A 13236-nucleotide genomic window follows, 5' to 3' on the forward strand; every position below is an offset into this window, starting at 1 on the left:
GACTAGTGTCCACCTGGAGATTCTAGAGCCTTCCATGGCAAGGGGAGGGTTTGGTGGGACAGTTCATGGGGGAGACGGGTGGAAGAGGAAGCAGGAGATCTTCAGGTTAAAACCCGTAGTACAGAAGACAGAGCTATGCCTGTTCCCTTAATGAACCACATTTATTTTTTAAAAAATGACTAAGACTGTACATAAAAATCCAAGATCTCTAAAAAGTCTCTAGGAGCTGTGGCATCGGCTTTTAGTTTATTCACATCATGGAGTTGGGCGGTACTGGGGATGGCGGAGGAAAAGGGTGCAATAGGAGTTTTCCTTAGACACGGTTCAAGTTAAGTACAGAGTAGCTGAATACATTCTTAACTATCTAACAGGTAAACAGAATATCCCCAAATATGGTGGGGGTGAGGAGAGGAACTATCCCCCTGCTCTGGCGGAAGCCGTTGTTAGGTGATCTGCAAACTCTTTACAAAGCCGAAGCACCAATGGTACATAATCTCAGACACCTATGTAGACTATTTGTACAATATATCCCACGTTATTCTACAGTGCATCTAACCACACACAGCTGTACACGTTAAATTTTTTCTTTTCCTTTATTTTTTGGGGGTGACTCCCTCTTTTGTCCCCTCCTGAGTCTTAGGAACCCCCCCAGGCACACGGCAGAGGCCTAGCAAGCGAGGCAATCCTGAACCAGGGCAAACATGGCTTGTTTTGAAAGCCTGGGACGGCTCAAAGCCAGGTAAAATCTGTACCTTCACTCAAGTTTTTCCGGCCTCCCAGGCCTAACATCTTTTGTCCCTAGCAGAAGGTAAGAGCAAAAAGTCCCTTGTTGAAGCTTAAGGACCAGTCCTTTATTAGAAGCAAAATGCCTAACCGGTTCTGGGCTTCTATGCGCTTACAGATTTAAAAAATACTGTAGAAATAAGAACCAAAGCTTTCACCTCCTTGGATAGCCCTCAGCACTCAAGCCCCTTTCTCTGCACGTTTAGTGTTTCCAATAAATAAGTCTAAAACCTTGAATAACCTTCACATTCTAAAATGCTTCAAGTCCTCCGTGAACTTTATTTGAGAAAGAAAAGTAAAATGCTGGGCTTGTTCCAGTTACCTGCAGCAATCAAAAAGCTTTGGCACCTTCTTTTAGAGAATTGCACAGACCAGGACGCATCACGGTGGAAGGCAAACGTCTTTTTGGCAACCTAGGCAGAGAAGACAACGAAAAACGCCACCCAAGTCCATCTGCAAAAAGTTAGCTCATTCTTATGAGGTTCAAATAACTCTTTAGGGAGTTGTGTAGAAAGCGTAATACCCTCCCATGCCTTTGGAGGTGTCTTTGCTGTACTCTTCAGCGTTCATGTCCTCACACTTTATGGAGGGGGAATTTTCGTTACTGGAGGTGCTGGGAGACAGCCGCCTTCGCTTACAAGCACTGGTGTAGACCCCTGAATCATTGGAATCCAGAGACTTGATGGAAGGGGGCGTCTCTATCCAAGAAGAGCTAATTTCTTCTTTGACTTTCTCCTTGGAGAGTTGATTTTCAGAGAACACGGGGGGGCTTGTTCTGGAGGTCCATGGGAGTCCAGCCGCCATCTTCCTCTGGTAAGAGCCCCGACCTCCCCAGCCTGCCATTGCAGGGAAGGCTGGGTCAGGGTAATACCCCAGGGCATGGGATGTCTGGAGAGGCAAGGATTTAATACCATATGGGAGCAAGGTGCTGGAAGTATACTCAGACTCATAGGAACCGATGTCTAGTTTGTTGGTCCCAGGTTGCTGCACAGGTGTGACAAGCCACCGCTGGGGAGGGTTGGCCACCTCTTCGTTCTGTTGGGGCGAAAGGAGGCCGTTGGTCTGTGGCACGGTTCTCTCGCCATTATAATATCGGGCTTGAGGTAAAGTGTTGACAAAGGGCTCCGGGAAGAAGGACTGAACGCCGTACCGACCTCCAGGGACAATCTGATGGGATCTAGGAGAATCCGTGGGAGATGGAGTTAACCTGTCATTTTCTGAAGCCGTGTACATGCTACAATATAAAGAGAAACACTTAAAAAAAAAAACCTAACGTTGTCCCCAAACAAACCAAATTCCCAGAAATGAAAAAGTCTCGAGTACTGGGCTCTGCTGGGAGTGCTGCTCTGTTGACGTGCAGAGATGGAGGTAGAAGGTGGCGTGGCCCACCTGGACTCTTGGCTCACGGGGAAAACTTTCCCGCCCCGTCGGAAATAGTTGCCTGCCAGGCAGGAAGTATTTAAACTATAGGAAATCCACCTTTGCAAGTCTTAGGATTTGAGGAACTCAGGGCAACTCTGCCTGTCAGTGTGATGGGAGGAATGCTGGCTGCCCTGTGAGGAATCCCAGATTTAAAAGGCATTTGCAGAGCCTTGCTGTTGATGTGAAAATTACATCCTCTTAGCTTCAGGTTTTTCTTATGTTAAAAAAAAAGAGGGGGAGTAATGATACTTGCTTCTGAGAGGATAACATAGTTGGATTAAATGGAAAGGTATGTAAATGCAGATTATGAAAATTTCAAATCTCCACTTAAATGTAAAAAAAAAAAAGCTCCTCATTTTTAAGCCCTTAACATTTCTTTAGAAATGAAGAAAAACCCTTCTGAGGAAGTTCTAAAGCAAGATTAGTCAAGGCCAAAAAAAAAAGTAAAAATAAAAACAGGTAAAAATTGCAAACAGGAAAGCTTTTTTTCTACAATATGTTCTTGGGAAAGTGTCTGTTTATGAATGAATGTCCTGTTCAAAGATGACATGCAAGCATGAATAAAAGCAGCACTTACGAATCATAGTTGTCCCGGAAGCCTTTTGCAAAGGGGTTATGATCAATCTTTAGTTGCGTTATCTGGATAGGGGGAAAAGATAGTTGTTGAGTGCTTTATCACACAGGACCTAGCTCTCCCGAGGGTCTTGGGACACTGGGGATACTCACATCGGTGTTTTGGTAGGCAGTGACCGCAATGAACTGTGTTTCTGAAAAGGTAAATGTCTGGGTCTTCGAGGGCTCGTTCAAGTCCTCCACACCATCCTCCGTCACCTCCACGATGTGCAGCCGTGGCTGGTACTTGTGTAAAGACTGTAGGACTATCATCTGGAAATGAGAGGGGGACAGAGCGGCCAGATTGAAAGAGTCTCTCTTAGAGGCTCAAGTGAAGTAGATGATCTTAACCAAGCACCTATTTTGGAAGGGGGCTTCCGCAGGCTTCCCACCGACAGCTCTCTTTTTCTATCGCCATTTTTAAGGTCTCGCTGTTGCCATTTTTGAAAGTTAAAACAGAGCTGGGCATGTGTATTTCAGAAATACTAAGTCCTCCGGAGCTTTCAGTATTTCTGTTCCTATTAGTCAACTCACTTACTGAAATCCAGTAAGAAAGTGAAAATGAGAAAGTTCAAAAGAAAGAAAAACAGAAATAGGCCAGCAAACAGGTAACACTGCAAATATAAACACAGCGAAGGGCAGGGCAACGTGTCAGGAAAAAGATCTACAGCCAGAAGACACCCTTGCTCTGTCACTCTACCTGAGTGTTGTTGTTGTTGGCGCCTTTGTTATTGGTGAGTTTTAACTTCCCGAAGGAAATCTCCTGTCTCATCCAGTGGGAACCAGTATTAGGAGATTCTGGGTGGACATACATTTTGTTGCCTAAGAGAAAATGACACAAAACACAAAACCGTAGCATATAGGGCTGTTTGCAAGTGGAGTGGAGGGGGGAGGGATGTCTTGCTACCTCTGGTCAAGGTTTAAGAGCAGGACTTACAGCACAGATCTCGCCAGCACTAGCTGCTTAAGAAGGCCCAGGGAGACCAGCTAGACTCAACCCAACCCCACCTCCTCCAGGGCCCCTCTGCTGCCCCAGTTTTCCTTGGACAAGGTGCTCATCTGAACAGTACCTCAAAATACAAAAACTACAGCTTACAGGAGATGCCTCTCATAGTTCAAATAAAGCGGAAAGACAGCATCTGGTGGAAATGGTTGCATTTTCATGCCCAAACTTGCCGGGGGGGAGGGGTGGGGCTGGTGCTTTCTCAAGTGGAGATCAGAACGCCACCCAGAGAGTTTACGACAATTCAGGAGAAGTGTTTTCTCAAAGGTAGGCATTGTAGCGCTGCGGTAGGGTTATGGTTCAAGCTCTGTACATCGGTAAGCAAGAAATCTGACTTCGCGATTCTCTCCTTTAGTCAATCAATCGAGACAAAGAAACTCATGCTGACACTTCTAGGTTCCAGGGGTGTGTGTGTGTGGGGGAAATGCTTGTGTCAAGGGTTCCCCATCCGCCCCTCCCTGCCCCGGCCTCCTCGCTCCTCACCCTGCATGTTATTGTCGGCTTTGCCGCAGGTCACCCACTTGCCCCCCTGGAAGCGCCAGTGGTTGGGGTCCGCCAGAACCACCTCTACGAACACGTTGTAGTGGGCGGCAGGATTGAGTCCGTTTATGTTGAAGCTCAAGAAAGGAAACATGCGCCTGTGCGAGGAAACAGAGGCAGGAGAAGCGACTTAATCGCCTCGAGAGCAGGCCCACACCGGGCCAGGCTCGAGGGCACCAGGGTAGGGTCGGAGTACGACACAGAGAAGTCTGCAGAATGACCCCCACACCGATAAAGTGGTCCTTAGTTTGTAAAATATTTTTAAAGCTGGGCCGTCCCTTCTCCAAAACAATTTGCCCCAAAGTCAGTATTTCCCACAGTCACCTGCTTCTCCGACATCTCCCCATTCAAGTGCTGGACGTTTTAAGATGTTTATTCATTTGTCTTCCATAATGTGAAAGATCATTAATTTTTGTAAGTACAAGTATCAGAGAACAACATTAAGTTGTTCTTGTGAACACACAAAGAAACTGTTTTGTTTTGTTTTTCTTTCCATTTTTACTGGTAAGGCTACAAGTCCCTTTTCCGAGCCCCTCTCTCCCCACCACTCACTATCTGCAGAGGTACCCACTGTTGGCAGTGGGATGCGTATCAGAACTTTCTCACCCCTCGAACTCCAGCCAGGTCTGGTTCCAGGGCCTGCCTAACCAGCTACCCGGACCCAGCCTCCCGTGCCGGGGCTCTGGTCCTTACGCCCATCCTCCGGATGCGCCCCACCGAGACCCTGGCGCCAAAAACTGCGGGAGCCCAGCTACAGGGCTCAGGGGGCCAACCCTTGCGACTTCCCCCGCGCCCCCCCCCCCGCCCCATCCTGTTTCTCGCGGGCAAGCAGGGAGCAGAATACCGCCGATCGGGCGGATCTAGTAAATTCAGTCTTGTGGACAAGCCTCAATTTCCATTTCCGAGTTTCCTTGTCAGTTCAGGTCAGGGTAGCCGGGGGGGAGGAAGCAGCCTAAACATTTAGCACCCAGCACAGACCTCCCGTGAACATGAGGGAAGGACACCGAATCGGAGATGCGCTGTCTACACTGAAACACTCTCCAAACAAAGTGCATCTCCGGCCTTCCCTGGGGCCACACTCACTGTCCACCCCTCGCGCCCTGGGTCCCCTCCGCGCCGCGCTCACCTGCCCTGTTTCGTAATGATCATCTCGGTTTGGTGGCGGTGGAATTTGAGCCACAGAGGCCGGTTGCATAGGTAGACGTGGGCACGTAAACTGGAACCAGAAACCTCCAAGCTCCCCCATGCTCCGCACGAGCCCGCGGCTGCCGCCCCGGGGTACGGCCCGTAGAGCGGAGCGCCCTGACTGTACTGATAGGCTCCCGGGCCGCCTCCCCCGCCGCCGCTGGCGCCCGCGCCACTGCTCGCGCCGACTCCCGGACCGAACTGCGCCCTCCCGGGTGGGCACACAGTCGCCGGGAAGCCGCCGGAGGGCAGCATGGAGCCATAGGGGTAGCGCGCACCATTGGGAGCCGGGTACACAGATCCGTGGGGCGCCCCGGCTGCAGCCTGGTACGGAAAGAGGGAGCAGGGCGCGGCTAGCTCGGAGCCCTGAGGCCCCGGGGACTGGAGGTAGTAGCGCTCCGAGCTCAGGCTGTCCATGGAGTAGCGCGCGGTGGCGGCGGCTGCGGCTGTAGCAGCGGCAGTCGCGGCTGATGGCAGCTCCTCTTCCCCGCAGGGGGAGCCCTTGCGGCCGTCCGGGGGCCCTTGCTTGGCCACTGCCGCGGTGCTGGCAAAGGCGTCCCCGGCGTCGGCGTCACTGAGCATGACCGCGGGGGCCCCCGCGCCGGCGGCTGCGGATTCCCCGCTCCCTGCCTCGCACGAGAGGCTGCCCGAGAACTTCTTGGGCGCTTTGTCTAAGTCCAGCCTCTGAGGCGAGGGGGTCGCGCCGGGGAGGTGACCAGCGGTCCCGCCGCCGCCTCGCGCACCCTCCAGCGGGTAGAAGTGCGCGCCAGGCAGGTTCACCGAGCTCACCAAGAGCTGCTCCCCTAACTGCATGCTTTACAAAGCGCAGACGGCAGTATTTCCTCTCCTCCCCTCGGCCTTATTATAAAGGCAGGATGGGGGAGCCAGCGCCCTCTTCCGAGGGGAAGGTAACTTCCCCTTCCTCCTTTGCCCGGGCTACCCACCTGGCGACAAGCGGGCAGCTACGGCGCGCTCGCGCGTACTGAACCCAGCGTCCTTTCCGCAAGGAAAGCGCACTGAGTTTGAAAGGTACAAGGTGGAAATCGATCGGGAAGAACTCTTCTTTTCTTAGCCGTCCTTCCAGCCTCTCTGGACCCCCACCTTCCTCCCACACTCACACCCAGGAAGAAGAGGACTCGGATCTCTGTTCCCATCCACCCACCAGTGCTAGCCTTTCTGTCCTTGACTGCCAGGCTTTCGGTCAAGTTGACCACTTGGAAACTTGCAGGCTGTCATTGGCCGCTTTATATACGTGCTGCCAGGGAGGGGCTTCGCGGCCCCACAGTCCTGGGACCCTCCTATTGGCTGCTGGAGGTGACACTAATTCAATTAGGCATGTACTAATTGGATCAAGTCACCTGCGACTTTATTTTTCCTTTTCCTTTACTCTGATTTTTTTTTTTTTTTTGAGACTGTGTCCTGCTGTGAGAATCAATTCTAGTGTCTATTTCCCCAGAGTCTAGGCGGACAGGGTTTGGGTTCTCCGCGGCGGGCTCCACTCTGGGCACCGACATCCTCTCCGGGCTCCTAGAAGAAAATGCGGGGGCGGGCGCAGGTTTCCGAGGCCAGGAGGAGAAAGGCTCTGCAAGTTGGCTTGTGGGGCGGCCTGGTCCCTGAAGGTGGGGATGTGCAGTGAGTCGGAGAGAGGCCCAAGCGAACTCCCCTAGTCAGGGGCTGTGACCCCAGGCACTTTCCTCCCGAAGGGAGAAGACTCCTTGGCCTTCGACACACACGAACCACTTTGGTTCGGTCCCATCCTTTTACTCAGTGGGGAGGATTTGTGGGAGGAACATCGCTCTGGGCTTTCGGGATTCGGGGACGGCGAATGCCTGCTGCCATCCTTGAGGACCAAAGTCCTCAGCTTAGGAATCAGAAGCCCCGGCGGGGTGAGATACTAGGAACTCCCACACCCCCAGGCCAGCATGCCTGCTTTCGGGAGGCAGTCACTTTTACTCCCCACAATTTAAAATCTGAGCCGCTCAGGTTCCCTGAATCCCAGATCCTACCCCCACCCCATCATCAGCTGCGCCCGACACCGAGAAACAAAGGTTCCCCAGCCGCCTCGCGGTTGATTCCCTGAGCCTCTCCTCCGCAGCTCAACACAGAAGGTAGAATAATTAGTGAAATAATCAGTTTGATATTGAATGAAGCCCTTTTGCCCCAGCTGCTTGTTTCTCTCCTGCGTTTCCGCAGAGAGTGGAGTCACGAGTGGCGCCGTCATATTGTATTGTTTTATTATTACAGGGGATGGGGCAAGTTTCCTCGCTGATCAGAAGCCTGAATATTCGCTGTTAATAAGCAATTACAGGCGCTGCTTGTAATCGCTACGGGAGCGCATTTTCCGGCTGAGATGTCGGGACTCTGCTTCCCCAACCGAACGCGATCACACGGGAAACTCTTCGCCCACCACAGATGAGGCGGCCACGGGATTTGCTGAGCTCCCACACACTGGTGCAGAACGGCTCGAAGCTGTCTCAGCTAGGTTCAAAGCACGGCAGCACCAACATCGGCACGTGTGGGTTAGAGAGAGAGACGGTCGGTCCTGATGCAGCTCAGACGCTTCTGGGCTCTCGCCAGTGTTTCGCGGTGGCGAAAACAGAGCGCGCGCGCCCAGGTCTCCAGTGTTGAGGCGCAGCCAGAGGGAGGGAGCAAGTTAAGCGAGTGGGTCGAGGCAATGGCCCCTTAGTGCCCAGCCGGAGCGGCCCTGGGGCCGAACCCGGGAAAGCTGGCCCGGAGCGGGCTCGGTCCTGCGCTCCTTGCATTTCGTCCCGCCAGTTTAGTTTGGGGTTGGCATGGCCCGCTCTGGTCGCCCACCATCCCCTTGCACTCCCCCGGCTTTTGTTTTATTTTGACCCAGGGAAGGCTTGAAGAATTGAACTTTCTTTGCAAGTCCTTCGTGATTTTGTAGACTTCATGATTTTCCAAGTGGAGATTTTGTGAAGGGGATTCGAGGGCAAGGACAGGAAGGGGCGGAGAGGCCGGAGTGAGTCGGCGACGTGGCCCGGGGCTAGGGGATCCCGGTAACTACTCCTCGGCTCCCCCACCTCACCTTTAAGCTTCAGCGTGTTTGCTGAAGAAGTAGGGGTGAGATCCAGTCTCACGTTATTTGGAGATAGGGTGGCAGCGGGTAGATAGCAGTTTTGCCTTTTATTGCTTCGAGAAAGCGGTCCTTGGTGCCCCTACAAATTGCTTTCGAGGCGACCAGGGAAGGGCTGCGCGTGGCAAAGTGCCATCGCAGGCAACAGGCATCGTTCCGACCTACTCGGGCGCACACAACGCGGGCCAGCTGTCTCCCGTGCCACGTCAGAAAAAGCTGATTTTAGGGCAGCCCCAGAGCTGGGTCCTGAAACGCATGGGTCCATTCGGAGTGCTACTTAATTATTAAATGTACTACACGTACATGGTACGTGTAATCGGCAGTAGTGTTGATTCCTGGGGCGAGAAACTGCAGTTTTTTTCTCCCCGCCTCACCAGTAGAGCTATTATTTCACCCAAACTTTAGCCCATTTCACAGATGGAGAAACAAAGAGAACCCAAATCCAGGCTCCATAAAACTGGCCTGGGACTCAGGAATTTTGGAATATGAAAAATATGTACATAATTTAGGATCACATTTGATACACATATATTACAAATGCCTTCTTTAAATATAAAGAAAAGGGACTGTTTTTAGGTAAAGGTGATTTCTTTCCCCTGACTGCATAAAGAAATCTCACTGAATGGTTCTTCTGTACTAATTAACTAATTACATGTTTAAGATTACATATAGAATATACTAGTCTCAATGCATAAAGAGTTATAGATGAGCAAAGCTGTGGTTTCTGATTTGGAGGGGGCTCTTCTTTTGCTGGTTCCATTTTACCCATAACCAGGGAAAGGGACATGGACACTATTTTCACATGTCCCAGCTGCACTTTAAAAAAAACAAAAACGGCTCGTTTTCCAGAAATAGGAACAGAAAAGAAATCTAAGGCCGTGGCTTCAGGGGACCCGGCAGGCAGCACCCTTCTTAGGTTGGGTGGGCAAATAACAGAGCCTTCCAGCCTGTTTGCTGTTTGATTTCAATTACACCCCAAGCTTCATGAAATCCAAATGAGACATTTATTGAAAGGTGCCTGGTTTTACATGGCTCAACTGACAGTGTATTGGAGTGCACTGAACAAAAACATCAACACTGGGGAGGAAACGTGGAGACCCCTTGGAACCCCAGCCCCAAATGCTGGCTGGATTAACTCAAATCTTGCACCTTTCCGCCTGAGACGGAGCAAGCAGGACCCTTTGATGGCGACAGTGAACCCAAGGCCAAGCCTGTGTGGGAGCCCATTAAGGATCTCTGCTGTGGTCTCAAGCAATAATTCCAACTTCATGCCACGGTCTCACCCTGATAACACAAAGTGACTGGCAGCCCAGCTAGGTGAACTCGTCACCCCTTCCTTCCTTTCAATGGCAACCACTATGGGCATTCATCTTTTAAAAGCAAAACGGAGAACCATCTGGCTGTTACAGGACTATCATAATCAAATGCATACACACATGCATGGGTGAAGTACGGTGGTGAGTACAGATGAGTGCAGTGATATGGAGTTTACCTCCTCCCCATGCTCCCCCCACACAACCAAGGGGGCCTATATAAATGTCCCAATAAATTCTATTATTTTCACCCCCACTAAAAATGTGTTATCCAAACACTGTCCGTGTTATTCAAACACTTTGTAAATTCTGAGCAGACTCTCTGCCGGTTCTCCTTTTAACCCTAGGAAAACATTCCAACATTAACCGGTCACCAGCGCTTCGCCTGGACTCTGGGAAAACGTCAATGGGTTTTTTGTGGTGAGTTGGTCCTTTTACTATTTATCTATGGCCTTTTCTTTGTTGACGTTACGTTTTATTTCACCATCTCGGTTTCACTCTTTGGCCCTTTGTTCTCTGATGGCCAGATCTGCCGCCTCCACTGTGCTTTCCGAGGGGGGAGGGGCTCTCCTGGCCGTCAGGTTGTGCACGTTTCACTTTTCTTTTTGTTGAAAAAAAAAAAATGTCCTGTAAGATCAAGCAGTTTTGGAAAGGATAGGTAGTGTTGACCCTGCTGACAACAGCAAGATACTCTCACCAACTCAGTTTCACTTTTATAAGCATTTCTATTTCACTGTGACATTAAAATGGACTGATTGCTTGCTTAAAAAAAAAGTCACCAGGTCCACAAATGTGTGAGGGAAAGGGTTATATTAAACCCACTCAAACAGAAATCGACCAATTGAATCTATTATCTTAGCTATCAATCCATATGTTTAGATGGCTGAATGCAACTGTTCATTGTTTAAATATGGGGAGGTGGGGAGATCCTCTCATAAAGATTAATAAACATGCCAAGTTGATTATTACAAAAAGCAAATGATCTCTTCTTAACATTGAATCAATAACTTTTTATGAAAGTAGTTTTTAAACTACAAATGATTTCCTGGATTTATCGGCTGTCTTATTGTCATCATCGTCATCATCATCATATCTATGGAAGTGCATAGATTCACCTGAATAACAAGAAAAGCCACAGGAGAGTAAGTTAGCAAAGTAAACTACTCTCAAAAGTCAATGATGGGAATGTTTGGCTAATTGTTGCTGCATTAAAATATGAAAGAGTTATAGGCTGCTCCACCTGTCTTGCCCACTTGCCACCTTGAGAGACCTGCCACTTAGGTGCTCATCTGCTCAGTGAAGAAAAGGGTCCTCAGTTTGTGAAGTAGAACAGATAAAACAGGGGTCCTGTCGGGCCCTGGGCTTTACAACCACGAAGACCAAAGTGAAAATGCTTTTGCTCTTTTTCCTAAAGGAAAAAGGAAACACAGATCTTTGTAAATTAATGGAAGAGGCATTTTCATTGTTTTTAGACTTTTTAAGATCTTGAAACTCTTGTTTTAGACGTTTCCTAACCCAGCGTTCTTACATTATGGCGTGCCTTTCCATGTGCTTGTCATTGCTGACACTTTTCCAGGGGAAAATACGAAAGTTAGGGTCGGGATTGCAGTGTTAATGGGAGTGACCACCAGGTAGTCTAGGAGGAACATCCTGAACATGTGTCACCTGCACCGCACTAACAGAGTTGGCGTTGGGAAATTAATGTTTCACCAGGAGGCACGCCTAGGAGACAGGTGCGGCAGGGTGTCTACACAACAGGTGGTCAGAATCCGACTCCGTCGGCCAATGATGCTTCAGCAGGACTGGGAGCTGGAATCTCAGATCCAGACTCTGCGGGAGAAAGGAGGACAGGGGAAGTCTGGGTTGGGGAGTCACTCAGCTGAAAGAATGAAGTCCACAACATAACGGAGGAAGAGAAAGAATGAGAGAGGAGGAAGGAAGGTGAATAGGATAGAGACCAAAGAAATCATTCCTTAAAGCTCCCTTTTCAGAAGTTGGGGGCTGGATTGTCTGTATTTGTGATCCTTTTACTAGACTTGTGGGTCTGGGAAAGCTCCTTAACTTCTCTGTCCCCAATGCCCCATGTAATAATTGCATACAGAATATCAAACAATCTTAGAACAGCACCTGGCACAGGGGAAGGTCTAGAGTCTTTCCTGTTACTACCATCACTCTCACATGGGGCTCACTTTTTGGCCTTTTTACTGGGTACTGGGAATGAATGAGGAATCCAGATATTCCCAGTCTGATGTGGGAAGGTCAGAAGCAAACAGGTCAAAGGCAACGTGCACCCGAGGTCGGAAGCTGGAGTGAGTCAGTTGGAACCTGAGAGGAGAGCCTGATGTTCCATCAGCTTCTTTCTACTTCTCCAGAAGGGAAGGAAACCCAGTGCCCTCCCCTTGAGCGGGGCTGGAAAGGTGCATTTCAAAGCGAGGCGGCCGGGTGCCCCGGCCCGGGAGCGCCTTCCGCCCTCCCCAGGCAGCCATTAGCATTCTGTTTTTCCCAGGCCTCCCCGCCCTCCCGCCCCCCGCCGGGATTTTGCCTTTCCGGCGGGGTACTAGTTGCAGAAAGAAAATAGGGTATTTAGCTCAGGTTTTGCTCTCCCCCTACTAGGTTAAGCGCAGGACGTTGACAAAGTTAAGTGAGTGGTCGGAAGCTTCCCGCAGGGCTCTCGCTCCGGGAGAAGGCACCCTGATCCCGAGTCCAGAGACACCATCTGGGTCCTCGGTGGCGGCATCTGCAAATTGACCGGACAAGGGCACAGCAACATCGGCCGTAGAGGGCTGTTCTTCAGGGGAGTCTGGAAGAGGCCCCCGACCCGGGTCTTCCTGGGCTGTTTAACCACTTCTCAGGGGCGGGGAGAACCTCCTCCTCTCACACACAGATTATGAGGGGCGCACAGGAAAGGCGTCTCCACGGGGAGCAAGGAGTAGCTGGGATCATTTCTCCATCCTTTGGAGCGGATTTTTTAAAAAATAGAGTTTATTTTGGAATCCACAGCTAAAGGAGACCAACTAGACTATAGGTCAGACTCATCGCTCTACCTGCACGACCTTTTCCAAACAGCACCCTAAAATGTTATTATCCCATTTCACAGAGGAGTCAGTGATGCCTGGAGAGGTGAAGGCCCTCGTCCAAGGGCGCAGTCTAAGCCTGGTAACCTGGGAATTTGAATGCTGGCGGTGTGAGCAGTGGTGCTCTGGGTGGAAGGGTCAAGTATGTGCGAATGGGGTGGAGTGTGTGGTTTTCTTTGAGGCGAAGGCTCCCAGGTAGGCGTTGGA

General features: G+C 50.5%; 1 protein-coding gene across 2 annotated transcripts; it reads right to left on the reverse strand.

Moving 5' to 3' along the window:
- Positions 1-229: 229 nt before the first annotated feature.
- EOMES (eomesodermin) lies at positions 230-6729 on the reverse strand. 2 transcript variants are annotated; one of them, XM_037134834.2, is made up of 6 exons: positions 5487-6729; positions 4304-4458; positions 3518-3639; positions 2932-3090; positions 2783-2844; positions 230-1960 (listed from the first exon to the last, which is right to left on the reverse strand). In XM_037134834.2, the coding sequence occupies exons 1-6, from the start codon at positions 6356-6358 to the stop codon at positions 1279-1281; spliced, it is 2052 nt and encodes a 683-aa protein (XP_036990729.2). In that variant the 5' UTR covers positions 6359-6729; the 3' UTR covers positions 230-1278. The 2 variants fall into 2 exon arrangements, with proteins under 2 accessions (XP_036990729.2, XP_036990666.2); XM_037134771.2 differs by having other exon boundaries at positions 230-2017; positions 5487-6728.
- Positions 6730-13236: the final 6507 nt, after the last annotated feature.

The sequence above is a fragment of the Artibeus jamaicensis genome, unplaced genomic scaffold (assembly GCF_021234435.1).
Source record: "Artibeus jamaicensis isolate MK-2021 breed Jamaican fruit bat unplaced genomic scaffold, CSHL_Jam_final contig_519, whole genome shotgun sequence".
Taxonomy (NCBI): Eukaryota; Metazoa; Chordata; class Mammalia; order Chiroptera; family Phyllostomidae; genus Artibeus; species Artibeus jamaicensis.

What these genes read in the sequence shown, in the direction of transcription:
- EOMES (XM_037134771.2), bottom strand. Translation starts at nt 6,358, where the DNA reads ATGCAGTTAGGGGAGCAGCTCTTGGTGAGCTCGGTGAACCTGCCTGGC. An exon ending in CTGCCTACCAAAACACCGAT is followed by an intron (nt 2,845 to 2,931) that starts GTGAGTATCCCC and finishes CCCCCTATCCAG; the next exon opens with ATAACGCAACTAAAGATTGA. An exon ending in TTCCGGGACAACTATGATTC is followed by an intron (nt 2,018 to 2,782) that starts GTAAGTGCTGCT and finishes TTTATATTGTAG; the next exon opens with CATGTACACGGCTTCAGAAA.